This window comes from Thamnophis sirtalis, unplaced genomic scaffold (assembly GCF_051295495.1).
Source record: "Thamnophis sirtalis isolate CommonGarterSnake01/CBP01778 unplaced genomic scaffold, rThaSir2_p1.2 scaffold_11, whole genome shotgun sequence".
NCBI classification, from domain to species: Eukaryota; Metazoa; Chordata; class Lepidosauria; order Squamata; family Natricidae; genus Thamnophis; species Thamnophis sirtalis.
In genome coordinates this window covers 45,909,366-45,929,431 of record NW_028261391.1, presented here as the reverse complement: position 1 = coordinate 45,929,431, position 20,066 = coordinate 45,909,366, and the positions used below count along the sequence as shown (strand labels likewise).

At 36.5% G+C, this 20,066-nt stretch overlaps 1 protein-coding gene across 10 annotated transcripts in view; it reads left to right on the top strand.

Annotated features, from left to right (window-relative positions):
- The window catches only part of BTRC (beta-transducin repeat containing E3 ubiquitin protein ligase), a 188,833-nt gene that overhangs the window by 43,286 nt on the left and 125,481 nt on the right, over positions 1–20,066 (top strand). For 6 of the 10 annotated variants that reach the window (XM_087725735.1, XM_087725739.1, XM_087725738.1 and 3 more), the window contains one exon: positions 5,882–5,989. The exons of the other annotated variants lie outside the window; for them this stretch is intronic. In XM_087725735.1, the coding sequence (XP_087581861.1) occupies positions 5,882–5,989 (108 nt within the window). The remainder of the gene's footprint in view (positions 1–5,881; positions 5,990–20,066) is intronic. 10 annotated transcript variants of the gene reach the window in all.

Here is a 20,066-nt window from a genome sequence, read left to right as displayed (position 1 = left end):
TTTGGTTGGGAAAATTGGGAACCTATGTGAAGGTCTGTATATGGAAAATGTCTAAATGATATTTTGAGACATTGGCACATAACAAATTGGAAAATCTAAAAGATTATTACTGATTTATTAAAATGAATTTACAGCTTATCACATAATGCAAAGATTTTAAAAGAGACAAATTTAGACTATAGTAAAATGGGAGTGTGAGTAGACAACTTGCTAAGGAAAATACACCAACTGGCATAAGGTCAGATGCTCTCAAGCACTTTGAAAGACTTTTGGTTGGAGTTTTTTGGTACTACGGGTAATCTTTGATTGGTCACTTATGAAGGACCCAAAATGAGTGTAATGTAATGCACTTCTGGTCATCCTAAAATGTGATGCCACACCTCCCCATGGCCATGCAACCACTGGCTTGCCTTTATGGCCAATTCTCCTGTGGTCATATGACCATGATTTGTGACATTGTTTTCCAGTTTCTAGAATTTCTGCCAATTTCTGGCATAAAACGCCCGTTCAGAATAATGGGTTCACACTTAGGACCACAGCATTTTCAGAAACAATTATTGCAGATTAGAAAGTAGAATTCCATACTAAGTGTTTTTATTAGCATTGAAATTCCTAAATAGCTTAGGCCCTGCCTACCTGAAGGAACCTCTTCCCCTCTAAGTTGTAAACCTAAAGCTCTGATAGTTTTGTAAGGATTTTTTGCAGGTGGTGTCCTGAATGGTGGCGGCCTACTTGGTATCAGCTAGGGCAGGGAGGTCAAACTAGTGACCTGCGGGCTGGATGCATCATGCTCAGGCCACACCCCAGCTCCACAAAGGCAAAAAATGCCGTGATACATCACATTATATCATATGACACTATCAGGTTTGATACCCGTGAGCTAGAGCAAGGCTTTTCTTGGGGCTTTCCCCCCTTTCTAATTCCCCTTAGAAATGTGGATTACTTCATCTCTGGCTTGTTTTAATTCTTGTTTGAAGAATTCAAATATTTATTTCTACATTCAAGCCTTCTAAGCATTTATTATTTTATAATTATATAGTATCTGAATTTTCTGTAGTTTATTATTTTTTGCACATGATATATAATACAAAAGCTGTATAAAATGTATTAAGAAATTTTAAGGTCCTGTATTTTTCAGAGTATAAGACGCACAGGAGTATAAAACGCACCAAGGTTTTGAACAGGCAAATTTTTTTAAAAAGTGTTTGCAATTTGCAAACCTCCCAAAAATGGCCCGTTTCCCCCCCCCCCCCAAAGGCATGAATAGCCTTTAGAGGGCTTGCAGAGTGCTCCTGGGGGTTTGGGACCTGCCAAAATGAGCAAAAAACAACCATTTTTTTCACGAAAACAGGCCTGTTTTTTGTCAAAAAAAAATTCATACATAGCCTTTAGGATGCTTATAGAGTACTCCTGGGGGCCGGGGGGGGCGGAATTGAGCAAAAAGCTCATTTTCCACTCATTTCTGCCCTCCCCAGCCCCCAGGAGCTCTCTGAAAGCCTCCATAAGGCTATGCATGGCCATTTTGGTGAAGGGGGCAGGGTTTCGGGAGGCAAAAAATGCTGTATTCAGTGTATAAGATGCATCCAGATTTTTAGCCTCTTTTTTGTGAGAAAAAGGTGCATCTTATAGTCCGAAAAATATGGTACTTTAGTATTTCTTAGGATTTTATTTACGATGTCAAAATTATTTGTTAGATTCCATAGACTGTTTTCTGGGAGCATGTTCCAGGCAAATGTGATATATAGGTAGATATTCAAAGGAATCTGGATTACCCACAGTTTACATTACATTTGCACTAATTTAGAGTTAGCTATGGTAGGCTATTGATGAAAAATGTATTACAGCATGAACCTTGGTAATCTAGAGGCCACTTCATTAGTTTAATTATTATCTTCCCAGCTAAAACCACTTAAAGAGGAAATAAGGATATAGAAAGAAACTGTTACAGAACATAGGTTTTTAGGATAAATTTGGAGCAACTAAAGTGGGGATTAGTCTGAGAGGTAATTGTTTAGATAACTAACGGGAGAAAAGGCGCTGTGGTATGAATAAGAAACGTTCAGGCAGCTGAAGGAGATTTAACAGTAAAGAGGCCAGGCACAGAACATAAAGAAATTGGTGTAGAATTTGGAAATGAAAAAAATGCCAGTATTTAGAATTAAGGAAGGACATTATGTCGTCAGAATATGTATGTGATTTTGATAACAGAATGCTGGAGAAGGGTGAATGAATGCAAAGGAAGATTAGAGAGTAAAATGTGCAGGGCATGGACCAACCTTTTTTAAAAAAATAATGTTTGCACAATGAACTAAAAGGGGAATGTTGTAGAGGGAGAAGCATCATTTCTGACTGAGTCAGCAAGGGCAGAGGAAACAGAAAAATCAAGAAAACCAGAGATCTGTGCCTGTTAAGCTGTTTGGAGGACATAAGTAGCAAGATAGAATAAAGTGCACAGATATTGGAAAGAAATGTGAGATGTTTGGAATTGAGTAGACAGAGCACCAAGGAGCACTTAAGTTAAATATCAGAATACATTTGGAGAAGTAGATTAGATAGATGAAAAAAGTTATAGGATAAAAAATGGGTTGCTGTATAAGTCCTTAGAAGTAAGTCCAAAGGGATTTCAGCAGAGAGGGAAAACAGAAGAAGGAGTTTATTAAGGAAGGAGAAAACTTGCAGCAATCATTGGCATTGGTGTTCATTCATTCTGATGTACATGGAGATGGGAATTGGAATGGATGGTCATGAGATAAAACTATGGATTGAAATGTTGCAGAGGCAAGGATTTTTTTAAAATGGAAAATTCAGCTCTACTACTCAGAATAAATTGCTGGGATGAAGACTGCTTTATATTAATGTTTTCATACCCATGGTCTATCTGGAAGGATCCAGCAGACTGGATGGAGCTGTCACAGACATGAAATCTACTCAGCACTGAGTCAAGAGCAGGGGTATCAAACTCACATCATCACAGCTGTGTCATGTGGCATAATGGGGCTTTTTCCCCCTTCGCTAAACCGGGTGAGGGCGTGGCCAACATGTGATGCATCTGGCCCACAGGGAGGGAGTTTGACAGTCCTGGTCTGGAGCATAGGAGCTCATACAGGAGACCAAACTATAGTACTGAAGTGGCAGAGAAGTGAAGGAAAATGAGATTGTAGTAGTAATTAAAATATTTTTCTGACAACAATTTTATGAATATAAATTCATTAGACATATTTTTAATTTTTGCATTAAAATTGGAACACAGATCTTTTGCTGAAAATGAGATGATGAGTGGGATAAAAAAAACCTAAGATTTCTTTTTATTTAAAAGAGATTCTCAGTGTGGAACTATTTATGCTGCTCCCAAAAGATGCTGAAATAAAATTAGAGACAAAGGGTTATCAAAAGTAGGGCTATAGGACAAATATCAAAGAAGACAGGGAGAAACAAGGAGATGCTTTTAGGGTGGGAGTGGCAATTTGAGACACAACTGAAAAATATCAAGAGATCGTATTTAGAAAAAGGAAGATGTGTATAATCATGGAAATACTGCTTGATAGATAACTGTGACCTTTCAATGCTACTTGTTGAAGACCCAAAAATAAAGAGGCTGATAATATTTTTTATTTCACTAAGAAATTTACTAGTCCACTTAATTTCATCAAATGAATAGAATGGTAAAACCTTATTATTATTTTTTTTAAAAAAATTAAAATGGTTGATTGAAACAGGCGCTACCAGAATCTTGATTTTTTGGTATCAGATTAACATAGCTCTCCTACTTTTTAAAGAGTGATCATATTTCAAACAATCTTCTTCTTCCATTCCTCATGCAAAATAATTGCATGTTAGAAATCACCTATTCCAGAGACAGAGCAAAAAGGATTTTTAGTTAGTTAAATTTGCACAAAACACCAAGTCAGTTTTGCCTAAAACTCTGGTTTATTCATGGTGCTACACAATGACCTTCATTTGATTGCTTTTGTAAACTGCTGTAGCTAAATTAATACAAAATCTATTAGGGCAAATAACTTTTGCTAAGGAAGTTTTCTCATAGCAGGTTAAATAGTAAAGCTGTTATTATATATTTTTTCAAAATCTCTAATTCATTTTTTCTTCCTTTTTGTTTTATTGTTGTTATATTATTTTTATTCCATTTTTCTGTATAATGGTGAACATACCTAATATTCCTGCTTTTTACTTTTGCATTTTATGATAAATATATATTTTTTAAATCCCATTTTTATCCATATAGGTGTTAAGAGCCAGTGTGGTGCAGTGGTTAAAAGGCAGTATTATAGGGCTAACTCTGCTTACTCCAGGAGTTCGATCCTGGCCGCCTCAAGGTTGACTCAGCCTTCCATCCTTCCGAGATCATTAAAATGGGGACTCAGATTGTTGGGGGCAATATGCTGACCGGTAAACCGCTTAAAGAGGGTTCTAAAGCACTGTGAAGCGGTATATAAGTCTTAAGTGCTAGATGAATAGGAGGCACCTGAAACTGAGTTTAAATTTTGTAGTACATCTAGTTTGCTGAATATACTATGTTTGTCTGAATTCACACTTGTGCTAATTATATACATATTCTATAATTCGTGGTAACTCTATGCATAAAATGGATAGAGTTCAAAGCAGAAGACAATCAAATTATCTATTCTGTGGCATACAAAACAGGTAGCAGGCCCACCTGTTAGTTATGGCGTAGTAGTTGAGATCAGTTTTTGTAACAATTCAGGTTTGTACAGAAGTATAGAGATGGAAATGTCTAAGGTTGGTGTAATGTAATGGGTTGGTTCATCTTAAAGTTTAACAGGTGCTTTTATACTGGTAACTAGTTTAACTAAGCATATTGTTATGAATGGAAGAGAAAACCTGTCTAGCCTACAGCTTTTTGGGGAAAAAGGCCACATATATATGTACCTTTTATCTCTGGTCTCAATTTCCAGCATATCGATACAAACATTAGCTAATCTGTCTCAACCCTTGAGTACGAATAGATGATAAATATTAACAATAGTTAAGGTGTTGCCATGATGAAAACTAGCCATAATTAAGAGGCAGAGGGAAAGGGCCAGGTGAATTTCTATGAAGAAAAAATTGGTCAGTGAATTAGCTTAATTGTACGTATGCTGGGTTTTATAATATTTGTTTTAATTAGTTGGTTAATGGGTTAAAAGAACAAGTAATTCAGCTCCACTAAGAGCATTGAATTGACTCTTTTGAATTAGAATACATTTGCAAACAAAATAGTATGAAATGTTAATGAGAAATTTAATTAGCCTTATTTGTGTGTACAAGTAGTGTAGTATTTCCTACCTTGCCCTTCTTTCTGCTTTTCTCCAAGGGGAACATACAGGTCACTAATGTGTGGGTGTGTGGAAGCTTTTCCAGTTTCTTAACACTAACTTGTAATTTTGCTAAGAACTTAAATTACAGGCAGTCCTCAACTTATGACTGTTTAACTTGGATGGTTCAAATTTACGACAGCCTTGGAAAAAGTGACTTATGACCTATATTCGCACTTACAAGCATTACACCCCCCACCCACCCCATGGTGATACGATTGTAATTTGGGTGTTTGATAACTGGCTTGCATCATGACCGGTTGCAGCCTCCTGTAGTCACAGGGGTTGTGTTTTTTACCATTTTTGCCAATTTCCAGCAAAAAAGCACCCAATGGGGAAACTGGATTTCTTAATTACTACAGTGATTTACTTAACGGCCATCATTAAAAATTAGGTCTGAGTGACTTATGACTGCAACAACTTATGTCAGAAATTCCTGTCTCAATTGTGGTCATATGTCGGTGACTACCTGTACAGACATAAAAAAAAAATTATATTCTGTACCATCCTGTTTCATATAGTCCCATCTCATAGTTGTCCTTTCTCTGCAGTGTTCTATGCCCAGGTCTCTTTGGCTGGGCTGCTCCAGTCTGGTGGACAGCATGCCCTCACTGCGATGCCTGTATAACCCAGGGACTGGCACACTCACAACTTTTCAGGTACTTTCTCACTCTGTCACTCTCTGGGTGTCTGAGGTTTGTGCTCCTGCTTGTTTTCATAACTTCTTTCATCTTTATTATGATTGCTAGTGCTAGTGCTTTTACAAGCATGTCATTCTAGCTGTTCATGTTGCACAAATCCAGAGTTGGTCACTAACAAAGAAAGATTGATGGTTCTGATAGAAATATTTTTGCTAAGCTCTCATAAGAAGATACAGTGCTGATCCTTGCAAATTAGGCATAGTTGTGTTTAGAAAGATTGGCCTGGACAGGAAGCCATTTGATATTTAAATTAGAACATAAATATGGTAAGAATTGGTACTTCATATTCAAGCTGTCTGATTTCTGGCTTGTGTTGTTATTCTTGCTTTCCTGGTGATGTACTGATAATGGAAGAAGCTAGATAGATAAGGTTAATTGTTATAGGTTCTGGAATAATTTACTTCTTTCCTGTCTGTCTATTCCCTATTCCATTTACACCCCTACTGCACACAGAATCAAGGGTATATTTCTAGAGGGTGGTTTTTGCCTTTCCTGAAAATTAAAATATTCCTAATGAGAGGTTTATTACTAGTTACTAGTTTACCTTCTACTTTATTTCGATGTAATTCTTATACACATTAAAAACTTCATTTCTATCTGGCAATAATTCTTTGAGGAAATAGAAAAGCAGACCTCACATTAACTTTTAAAATCTTGGTTTGCAACTTCTGGATATTTCAGACTGTCAATTTATCCTACTGTTTAATTATATGGCTTTTTCACATAATCATTATCCAGATAGGTTAAAGCAATTCTTCTCTGGTGTATCTCCTAAATCACATCATTTTCTGCAAAATTCACGCATGGATCCTTAACATGGAATTACCACAAACCTATAGATTACAATTTTCATACATACCCACAATACAGATGATACCAATCTATACTCACTAGCATATATTTCATTTTTTTCATTAAGAATTAAACCTACCCCTGTAAAGGGTGTTACTGTATATAAACAGAGGACAAACGCTTCCAGCACTAATGGTGTTTAGCTAGTCAGCTAATGAAATGTCTACAAGCAAACAACCAAGCTCAGAGAATACCAAGATCTTCACAATTCAGGCATGGGCTACATATATTCTTTTCTATTAATCCTTCATTTTTTTGTAATTTTTTAAGCCTTAAGCTTCTCAAATGCTCTTCAGCTTATATTTTATCTCTTCTAGTAAAATTAATATCTGGCTTAAAAAGATCATTTATGGAGATTAAAAACATCCAAATCATTTAATCCCTTAAAAATCCTTTATAAAAATGAGGTACCATCTTACAAATAATTAATGCTGTCACAAATTGCCAATCAACTTTCTAAAACTAGAATCCAGAAGCAAATGCCATCTTGGATTTATTCAATCTATACAAATCAAGGCAGAAATATATGATTAAACTCTAGCCTTCATTTCTCCATATTGAAAAAAAAGATAAAATTAATAAATTTTATGTAATAGAAAAACAATGCAAATTTAAGAAAAAGAAAAAAGCAAAGAAAAATGGTGAATAGATTTATTTATTTTATAAAATGTATACCACCACCCCTTACATCAAGGTAATTAAATAAAGAAAAGAAACAGAAAAGAAAAACAAAGTATAAAGAAGTGGCTTCTGGTCATCTTTACAGCAGTTACAAATCAATCTATTATCTATCCTCCCACTTTAAGGTTGCATCATGATTCCTCCTAAATTTTATCCTTTCCAATCATCAATCCTATAAATCACCAGTTCATTTTTTTCCATTTCAGAAAAAAAAGCCCAGAAAAGGTTTTCAGTCACTTAATAAATGTACATCTTTTCCCTAATCAAACAAGTCACTTTTGCCATTTCTGCAAATTTTATGTTAAGCAGTTATTCTGCCATTGTAAGTGGTTCCAAATATTTATGCAATACCAGTAATAATCTTGCTACAGTCACCATATATAACACCAAATTTCCATGAGACTTATTAATGTCCCTCTTTCTGAAAATTGTGCTAGATAGCCAAATAAATGAGCAGACAACTTAAAGTCTACTAGTGCTGAATACTAGCTCAACTGTAGAAGCTCCTGTGGGATGATCTAAGATGTGTCAGCAATATTTTCACATCACTCAAGGCAAGAAGCCAGATTTAAAATAAAATAAAATCATATGTTCTTGGCCACAATCTATGGACTTACCCAACTAACTGTCACAATGATTCATGAATGTCAGGAACATGATGAAGCAGCTGTTCCACAAGGTTTCCCCAGGTACTGATGGCACAGATTTCTGTTACCACAAATTTATTTAATGTTCTGATACATCATATCTCACATATTTCTCTTGGAAACCAACATATAATCATTAAGATTTTCTCGTTTTCATTTGTATCTTCTTATAACTCTCCTAAATAATAATTTCATTGCACAGGCTTATATTTAATTCAGTGGTTTTAAAACCAAAAACTAGGCTGGTGAAAGGAAATCAAGAGTGTCATTTTGCCTTATTAATTAAAAACTGAGAAGTGAAAATGCCCAAGATCAATTAAAGTCTATGGGAAGATTCAGATTATCTTGTGGGAAACTGCCTACTTTTTTTAGACACATATTATTTAATCTTGTTTTGTAATAAATGTAAAAACAACTTCAGTTACTTCTAAATTTTTCAATTTTGGGTCTCTTGGGTGGACAGATTCTTATAACAAACAGTTATAAGAAGAACCTCTTTCGTATACATACCCGAATACATATATATCTTTTGACATAATAGGAAAATAGAAAGAAATGATGTATAAATTCATATGTAATGCATATCTATACTTCCTACTGATATACATTATATGTAGTACAGAGACTCCTCAATCTACAACCCTTCAGTTTGTGTCCATTTGAAAATTACAACAGCACTGAAAAAAGCAATTTACAACCGATCCTTGCACTTGCAACTCCAGAGCATCTGCATGGTGGTGTGATCAAAATTCAGAAGCTTGGCAACCAGCGTGTATTTACAATAGCTGCAGAATCCTAGGGTCATATGATCACCATTTGCAACCTTCCAGTCAGCTTTCAACAAGCAAAATCAATTGGGGGAAGCTAGATTTGATTAGCAACAGCATGATTCATTTAACAACTGCAGTGATTTGCTTAAGAGTCATGGCAAAAAAAAGTTATAAAATCAGGCATAACTCACTTAATAGCAACCTTGCTTAAATATAGAAATTCTGGTACCAATTGTGGTCATAAGCACTACCTGTATTGCACAACTCCAGCTAAACACAAATACAGGTATCCCAAGGCTTACCGCCATCAGTCAGTCATAAAATTACAAACACACTGAGAAATGTGATTCACAACTGGTACCTCAAGTTTCGGCCATTGCAGCAATTCCATGGTCACGTGACCAAAATGTAGTTGGCAGTTTTGCACTTATACCCACAGGCGTGCTGTAACTCCACCCACCTATGCCCTTTTTATGAGGTATATCCAACCTGGCTACTGGCCTGGGCTTTGGCTGTGAAAAAGAAATACTAAAGGCAGCCCTTTAATATCCCAAGGCGGGGCTGGAGCTGGCTAAGGAAAAAAAAAGATAGGCAGTCCCTCAGCCATAGTGTCTTAAAATGCTTCTCTTCACTTCATTGCAATCTTCCACTCCTTATCCAATTGGGACTTTTATTCCTGGCAACCAGGCAATTTGCATGGAAACCACTAAATAGATTGCTAGAGATGATCTCTTGATTCCACAGGAGATCTGCTTGGTGCTTTTAAATCTCAGGAAGTCAAGCCAAAACCACGAAAGAGTCAGCCGTTGCACTTGATCGCTCTTTTCTTAGTTGATGATCAAAGGCAACCATGGGATTCTTCCTTTCTTGCAGGAAAGTGCTCAGGTACTATCCAGTGACATCTCACTTAACAACTGCTAGTCCCAGTGGTGATGATCCTACGTTGAGGACTATCCAAAAGATCAATTTGGAAATTACAATGTTTGTCTGTTCATTACAATATCACTTCATAAAGTCTTGATTTTTTGAATAGTTTTAATTTGTCCTGAAAGATATTATGGCTGCCATTTTTGTATAAATTTCACCTGAATATCATATGACTCTTATTTGTAGGGTCTTTTGAATTTCACATAACAAGGATAAAAATCCATGATCATGAGAATGTCATGGTAGAAATATGTTTAAGTCCCAATATTGCTTGCACTTTAGTAAGCACTAAAGATAAGGTTGACATTTATGTCAGCTGATCTTTTGATAAATAGGAAATATCTTATGACATTTATATATACTGATTGGACATCATGTGTTCAATGTATACTTCTAAAATCAAGAAAATATAAATCTCCTACCATATTGTATTTTATGTTGTTATGATTGTTAGGGTTGTGTTAGTATTGTTTTTATGATTTATACTCTGGATTCAAGGGTAGAATAAAAATTAAGATAAATAAAAAATGCTCAATTTTCATTTTTGCACTTTGTTTATAATGAATTTGCTTAGGGATTAAATAACAAATTCAGATTATGTATATCTCAATAATTTTTATGGACTAAGGCAGACTTGGACTGTCATATCTGACCTGCAAAACTCCATGTGATCACACGTTGGTAGCAGATAACTTTTTGTTATCATCTAATGTATATATGGATGCTTATATTCTATATATATATTGCCATTTTAATGACAATAAAAGAAACTGTAATCCAATATATCAGTATGTTTAGAATCTTTATTTCACAAGTATTTCGTACAAAATAAGTATGCATGAAGGTATGCCTGCCTTAAATTAGTTAAAAGAAATGAGGGTGGGGGAAGCAAAAGGGAAATGAAACAAATATATCTCATTTCAAATACATCTTCAAACACTGTATATAGAAAGTTTATGCAAGTATTTCAATGAAGGGCTACCATATTTCATTATAATGATCAATGCATGTCTAAGTCTATATCTAATATAACCATATCTTTTTTCCTTATTATTTGTTACCTTTTCGTTGCTTCCTTGATATGTTATGTGTATGCAACAAAGTGACAGAGATATCTTAACTCTCTTGTATTAGGAAGTTTACCCGTTGCTGTAATAGAAGGCCAACACCCATTTAATTTTTTAAAAATTCTGAGCACTGGATTCAAGGATAGTTACAAAATACTAATGAAGATTGTAAAGACGGTAGCAGATTCTGGGCATGCAAGAACTAGGGTTGAACAGAAGATTTTGTACTTTGGTTCCTGGAGTAAGTAAGATATCCTCCTTAAAATTTTGGTTGAATTGAGCTTACCATTTAGGTAGTGCAAATATTTGCGTTATTGTTATTATCATTGTTATTTATTAAATTTATTTACTGCCCATCTCACAGCGAGATGGGTGGCTTACATTAGAATAACATTAGAGTTAAGTCATACATGATGGCAGGTTGACAGAAATTATATCTGTTCAAAGCCTTTTTTTTTTGCATACCTAGATGAGAACACTTTATATTTTAATTTTATTTAGCTTAAAGTATTAACAGATGCTAATGGCTTATACATTCTTTTTGGACCCTTTTGTACTTAATCTGTTGCTCAAACCAGTTTTCTTAGGATTTTGAACAAGATGGAAAAGTGATAACCCCAAAGCAAATAGCAATCCCTGAGCATTTCAAAAACATAGAAGTAAAATTTGCAAAAATTCTTTTTTATTTGTTGGCCTCAAATTGCCAGTTTTTAGAACTAAAATACAATTTTACTTAGCAGTGCAGGAATGAATTGTATTTGCTAGAAATGCCTGAGATGGAGTTTTGTTCTCTTGGCTTATTTTGAATGTGATTGTGGATTGAAACACATTTTAGAGTGTTTTAAAGTATTTACTTATTCTGACTCTCTAGTCATACCCATCTTCGTCTTGCTGTCTTAAAAGTAAGATCCCCCCCCCAATAATTCAGCACAGTTACTCTCAGAAATTAAGCTTTTCTTTTAATACATTCTAAATGCATGGAGTGTATCAGTAGACTTTTTGCATGGTATTGTAGAAGTTGCAGCATCTAGGGCTGCTTAATCCCTGCTGATTGTAAAGTTATTTACATCATTGCCCATAATGCTTTATTGGATAGTTGTGTTTTTAGCACATTGTTTACTATTTATTCTCCTGGAGAGTACCTATTTTTTTCTTCTCCAGTGAACTTGCTCAAGCAATAAGCATTCAAGCAATACCTCTGTCCCTTTCTTTTATTTTCTTGTTATATATTTACTACAAAAACATTTCTGTTACTAATGAAACAAGTCATGTTCTGGCATGTCGCTAGTTTAGCATCTGCAATGAAAGTGACGTCTTTTGATAAAAAAGTAAAGTTTTATATTAATTTAGGATGTTTTTTGCATATAATTGGAAGTATTCCCTGAACAGAATATCCATCAGGGTAGTTGTTTGTCTGAAGTCTATATGCCTTTGTCCACTCTGAGAGCATTGTTAAAAATCTACAAGTTATTTGTGCTGAGATTATTACACTAGGCTCTGAATTCAAGTGCTAGCAATCTATGGCCATAGCTTCAGCCCCCCAACTGAATGTACTTGTCCCCATTTATGAATGTACTTAGATGGCTCCCAACTGTTTACAAGACAGCAGAGGTGAGATCGTTGATTGACAAGTTAGAAATGCATTCGATCATTCCCTCTGCCAGTCTCTGGTTCATGCTGTTAAAAATGTCAGCCTCTCCAAGTTTGAATGGCAGCCTGAGGGCCTCCAAAGCTTTTTGTTTTCTGAGATGGAAACACAAATTGGATGTGTGCCTGAGTGCACCATCCTAGGCTGTAATTTCATCTTTTAGCTAAGAACCACAAGGTACATGAACAAAGCACCCTGTAAACAATAATACTGGAGAAAAAAATAAACAAGGTCGTGTTCCTTGTACGTTGATCCACCAGTGTCCTGACCTCTATCACATTGAACATCTCCTCTCTGATTGCTGCTCCCTCTGGCATTTCAATGAGAAGGAGAGGCTGACACAGGGGATTTATCAAGATTTAAAGTTGCAGTGGCATTGCACATTTCTTGTATTGGCTATGAAATATTGAACCACCATACTTCTGGCATTCAGTTTTAAACATTGGTCTTAAAAATTACATATATTTAAATTCTTTGAAGACTCTCTTTTTTTCTCATTATCAACTCCCAAAGAACCTAAAATGTAGTGACGGATGGTACTGCAAAAAAATAAGCATTTGATAGTCATATTAACATGCATCGGTTGTGGTTAAAGCTTAGCTTTCCAATATATTAGCCATTCAGTGAGCCTGACTATGCATTTTGCTATGTAGCAGAATGAGTGAGCATATTATCTGAGGGAATATGTAGTTGAAGTGCAAATGTTGTAGAGACAATAATACAAAGGGAAAAGCTTGTACCATGCAGACTCCCCAAGCTAGTTACTTTCCAATATGTTAGAATACCTTATAATTTTTGAATGGCAGAGTCTCTGGTGAAATTCATCATGAAAGAGGAGAGCAGTTGGAGGGGTGGGGGGCACAGGATACATCTTAGTATAGTGATTAAGGCTCCAGGCTGGAAACTGGGAGGGCTTCTGTCTTATGTGCAAAGTCCTGAGTGATTTTGAGCTAGTCACTCTTTTATAGACTGACTTGAATGTGTGCATGTAGTATTGAACACACACACACACATACACACACACACACACACGATTGAGGGGAAAGTACAATTGATGAAATAACATATTAATTCCAAACAAATAAGTGTCTAATTTTTTAAACAAAAAATAGAGCCATTTACTTCCTATTTTCTGCTTAGCACCATGTTTGCCTAATATAGATTTTCTTCCTTTCTTTGTTATAAGACAGAAAGTTATGTATAGATGTTATGACAAATAACATATGTAGGAAAAACTGGATGGAATATAGGTACTCTTAAAGTTAACTCCACATTTCTGAGGCTTGTGAACATCAGTTTAGTGCTATTGGAAAGCTCCTCAATGCAGTAACTTATTTTTTTTCCTGGGATTGCACATTACACTAACTGAATTAGGGCAAGTTTTTGTATGGGTGTGGATATGCATGCTGTTTTGAAATGAGCAAATCCAGAGCTATGTGAGAAAGTTAGAAAATGGAGAGGAATAAGGAAATAGAGTATCCTTTGCTGCTACCTAATGGCAATTCTTGGTACTGTTTAACTTCTAAAGGGATATATTCTTTATTTAAGTAAAATAAAGGATATTGTAGTGAACAATTAGAGTACAGATTCTATTAAGTAAACTAGCTTTGCTTTTTATTGTCTCTTCATGCCAACTTCACAAAAATCTAACAATAGAGTACATTTATCAGGCATAAAGAATTTAAATATTCACAGATTATTTACATTTAAAAGGAACAAATTGTTCTAATATGTGCCACATAGAAGATGCTTATTAAATCTACAAAAAATAAAGGTTGACAATTGCCTGAAAACTAAAGGTTGCTTTTGCTTATTTTTTTTAAATATAGCTGCTAGCTCCAGCTGCTAATATTAAACAAGGGTGTATTTTAGCTCATTGGCTGTTTTACCTCTACATCAGGGCATTTAATTTTCTCAGGAGACCACATCAGAAACTGGGAGTGTTCTGGGGGACTGAACTGATAGACTGAACTTAATTCTGCTTAATATTGCTTGCTAGCTCCGAGTTGCACTCCACTACTTACCTATAAGGCTTGCAGTGGGTGGCTGAGTTCAGAATTCCTCACACAATGATTTCATTAGGCTGTCCCAGGTGAGGGAGGGACGAGCACTGCGCAGGTGCACAAAAGTATTTTCTTTCCTTGCCCTCCTGCAGCCGCCAGCCGACTGAACAAGTGCACAGCAACTGCTCAGAACTGGACCAGATTCAGCTGCTTCTGTCCCTTGTGGCATACTTATTTACATTTGATTTGTAATTTGCCACTGACTTCACATGAGCTGTAGAGGGATAGCCAAAGAGCTAGATGTAGCCCTGCAGCTGTAAAATACCCAGATCTGCTCTACATCAATAGCTTCAAACTTCAAATATTTGGAATTGTTAATTCAGGCTGCAAACTCCTGCAGAGCACAAACCTATTCTTAAAAAAACATTAAAAGAAAATTTAGCTGTCATCTTAAGATTCTTCTGTGTAAAAAGGGGATAAATATTTATCAGGTGGACTGAAAAGTATTTGAGGCTAAAGTCATAGCAATAGAAGATAATGTACGTAGCTCAGGGTTGAGCTGTGGAATCCTTGTTTCAGTACCTGGCTACATAACATGACTGATGATGTTAACTAGTTGTGTAAAGAACATCTCCAAGCAAACAACCGAGCTCAGACATCACTGGATATCACATCTGGCTATCTAGAGATATATTCTGAGGACAACTGTAAATATGATCCACATCCTAAATTAATATGATTCACAATGTGAAGTTAGGTTGGGTAGGAAAAGGACAAAAAAAAGTGAAAATATTATTCTTAAGGACAAGAATGTATGAGAAGAGTAACTGTTCCATCAATACCTGATTAAAAAGACAACTATTTGCTTTGAGTATGATCACACATAAATTGTTCATGCATAGATAAGGCATAGGAAAGGAATAATTGTATAATCTGCTAATTTGATTGTTTATTATTAAAGACTAAGAGAACCTCTGAAAGGTGCAAGAGTGATGAGATGTTCTGAATGTGAGATAGTATTAGAATTAGATCTTGGGAGAAAATGAACATGGAAAAAAAAGCAAGAATAAAAGGAGAGAGAAAATAGAATGATTCCAGGAAGAAGAAAGGAATATTTTAAAAAATAGAAAATTCATTTCTCAACAAAATGAATCAGAATGAATGGGATATAAGAAAAGATGTGGAAGCTGCTTGAAATAGAAAAAAGAATCATGCTGCAGTGTGAAATTTAATGTTTGGTAAAATAATGAAGAGAAAGAGGCTGTGGATGAAGAAAAAGTGCTTATAAGAGAACGATAGCTGCAAAAAAATGAGTGCAAGAGAAACAATTGCAAGCAAGAACTCTGAAACAGGCAGCTTTAGTGTTGCCAATGAGGATGAGAGAGGCATTTAAATCTCATTTGGAGAAGTAACTGAAAAGAAATATAGTCAAAGAAAAGAAAGGATGATTAAAATCAAGAACACACAGAAAAAACTGCAGAGCAATCTTGAAGGAAATAAACAATCATTTTAGAAATGGCAAAGACGATTAAATAAGGAACTTTCAGCAAAGTAAATGGAATGAAATGTAGTGAAATGATTTTTAATGACACTAAATGCAATGTTGGAAGGAAAGATTTGTGTTGGATTCAAAATAATGTATTGATGAGTGAAATTGAAATTCATGTTAAGTGTTACTATCCAAAGAAAAATGATGAAAATGAAATAATAAAAAGATGTGAGAATAGCAACTGTGTTATTAGCTTAACAACTGCAGTGATTCACATAACAACTGTGGCAAGTAAGGTTGTAAAATGGGGCCAAACTCACTTAACAAACATCTCACTTAACAGCAGAAACTTTGGGCTCAGTGGTGATCGTAAGTTGAGGACTATCTATATTATGGAATGTTTTCTTACAAGGAACATTACGTAAGTGTATTAAAACTCAGGATAATTGTATTTGATAGGGAAAATTGTGTGATTCCAAGTTATACATGAATATCAAAAACTAGAACAAGGGATGTGTGCAATTTTGTAGACTACTAATTATAGAGGAAAGGATTGTGAATTTATAGATGTCTAAGCACTTTAGAAAAGTGATGAAAAGTATTCGCTCTGTTGCTAATATTGCATGTTGAAAGAAATAAAAATGACTGCATAGACGCATGCTTTTTGGATACATAGAGTTTAAAGAAGGATATGTTTGGAAAACAAACAGAAATTGTACTTGGTTATGTAAGAAGTCCTTGTGGTAAAATAATAACATAATATAAAGAATTAATAGGTACAAAATTAATTGAATGAAAGGTAACCATTATAAAAGATGTGCATTGAGTTACTTGGTCATGTTGAAAAAAATGAGTAAATATAAAAACTTAAAACAAATATATGGAGCAAGAATGAATGGAGGGAAAGAACAATGATTTGTAAGATTAAATGTAGATGGAGAGATAATATTACATTTATTGATGCAGATTAGATATAGTTAGTTTTTCTTTGTCTTCTGCCATTAATACCTCTTACTTCTTTGTGTATAATACAGTTTACCTCAAAAAGAAGTAGACTGATGGATAGTTATGAATTATTCTAAAGCACATATTAACAGTGCAGCCTTTGCAAGGAGGTGCAAGGTTGATGTATCTTTATCACCCCGATGAGACTTGACCCTGTCTTTATTAACTTGGGTGAAAATATTTAAGCTGGCAAAACATACTTCTAAATGTGCATATCTGAAAGTGTTTAGATAATAGTTGCCACATTTCACTGATAAGAGAAATACTGAGAAATTTCTTAGGATGGTATTTTAAGGCAAATTTAACTATTGAGGTTCTTAAAAGATTGCACTTGTAGATCTAGGTTTGGGGAGAATAATGGAACTATTAAGAGAACTGCAATTTTCTTTTCTAATTTAATTCCAATAAATTACCATTTCCAAATATTGTTTAATTTTATATGGTTTGTTTATATGACTCAGTGAGATGTTCAAACTGGATTTGGCATTTTTATTCACTTTTTGAGTCCTTCCCAAAAACCAGAAATAGACAGATGTGGCTGTTTGATGGTGTTAGAGATATCATTGCAAGTTGTAAGCTGTTCCGAGTAAAGCTGCCTTTTGCAATTGACTGATGGTAAATTTGTCAATGCTAAAAATGTTCAAGTGGTGCTCCAGTTGTTTTGGAAATCCACCCAAGACACATATGACTATTGGTACTACATTTGCTTTTTTTGCCACTGTTGTTTTATTTCTATTTGCAGGTATTTGTATTTTTGTTATCTTCTTCAGTTCTTTCTTTTTTATTCTGCTGTCTCCAGCTACTCTTAAGTCCACTATCCAAACCTTTTTGTCTTTATTATTGACAGTTGTTAAATCTGGGGTGTTATGTGACAGGTACCTGTTTGAAATCTAAATGCCCAGAGCACTTTAGTTTCTTCATTTCTTATTACTTTCTCTATTTTATGGTCTTATAAAATCTTGCTTATAGGCAAATTAATTTTCTTGCAGATCTTCCAATGCACCATTGTTGCATTATTGCATTGTCATGCTGTCGTTTATAGTCAGTCTGTGTGATCTTGCAGCAGCTAACCAGGTGATCTGTTTCTTCAGCTTCTTTGCATAAGTGGCACTTGCTGTCTTTTGCTGTCTTCTCAATTCTGGCTTTTGTTCATTTGTTCTTAAGACTTGGTCTTGTGCAGCGAGAATTAGCCCCTCTGTCTCGTTCTTCAACTTTCCACTCTTAGTCATTACCAGATCTGCTTGTTATTGACTTTGCCTGTTTTTCTCCAGTGTTGGTTGCAGGAGAGGCCAGGGATGGGATTATCATGTCCTCATCTGCCCATAGACTGAGTCATAATTTTAGCGATGCCTCTCTGACTCCTCCTCCTTGGCTCCAGTTTCGACACAGTCTGACCCAAGAGAGGACATTTTTTCTCCTTGGCTCAGCTCCAATCTTATCCTTATTCCTGGACCCTCCTTAAACTTTCACAGTTGATAGAGCACTGAATTGGAATTGGTTAGTGGTGGCTGTCCATCTAAGCCACCGGCAGTCCAGGAGCGCCATTGGCGCCGCTTCCCTAAGCTATCTGCAACCAAAGCCACATGGAAAGGGCAAAATGGCGCTCATGCATCAGCGGCTCAGCTGGTATTCCCCTGGCCTGAGGGAATTCCCCAGGTGCTTCCACAGCTACAGAAGAGCTAGCCGAGTTTCCCGACCACCGGAACACACTTTTAGCTTTTGAGTTTTTCGGCGAAGTGTTTTTGCACAAGAATCACAGCTGTGTGTTAACCAGCAACCATTTTGTTGGGTACAGCCAGTCATAGGCACGATGAAGATCAATGCAGAGGGACCTTACTCTGTCCTTGCTGGCTGGAGAGAGCAGAGGAGACCGGAAATAGCGTGGCTGACATTCCAGCTTCGAGATATCACTTCAACTGCGCCGAAAGGCTAGAGACAGTAGAATTACAACAAGAGTGAGTATAACAGGCCGTGAAAATGGCAGACACCACACCCATTGGGAAGGGAGACTTATCTACCGTCCCCACGGGCACTCAGGGAGAGGAGCTCCAGCAAGTCTTCCAGTACAAGACAGCAGAGGAAGGCCTCTACCAGCCACCCTTCCAGGGCCACTGGGAGGGATGAAAGGAGACAACAGAGGACTCTAGACAAGCAAGTGGCCAGGGCGGAACAGGGACAAGAGAGGCAGGGGGCTGGGTCTAGATCTTCTCAGGCCATAATTCTGCCTGCCTGCCCGCCCAGACATTACAGAGCCTGCTTCTCCCCATGATTCCCTGGACCAACTCGGGAAATCTCCTGAGAATCCTTTCTATTGTACTGCTCCTATAGCCTCGAACCAAGACCAGATTAGGCCTAGACTGCCCCCCCAGACCACTCTTATGCCTATAGCAGCTGGATTTAGGCCTACAGATCATCCTGTGCCTGAGGTCCCTAAACATCTTCGATTCATTATCTCCCAGGCCATTGCACATGGCATTGCATCCGGCCTCCAGCAGAGGAACCCAGCTGTGCCATTAACTCAAGCTTTGCAGGTGGTTCCAAGATACCCTTGGTTCAGGCAGACACATCTGAGCATCACAGAACCAGGCCCCTTTCTCCTTCCCTCATGAGCGAGTGATCTATCTGGGGATAGGAGGACCAGAGAAATATTGACCTATCAGATGACGAAGGTCTGACTTCAGATCCTCCATCCTTCATGGGTTTTTTTCCACTGGCCTTGTTCAGATACTTGCTCCACAAGGCCATAACTACGACTAAATTGGGATCTGCAATCCACGAGCACTCAGGGCCCAGATGGTGGACCATAGCCAAGCCCTGGAGAATTCCCCAAGAGAAGATCTCCCTGTGCCAGGGGGGCCTGGTACATCCGGAGCCCCAGTGGCTCCAGTTGATCGTCTGGCACTTGAGAGGGATCTCCTGAGGCATGCTAACCTTTCCTCCAGAGTA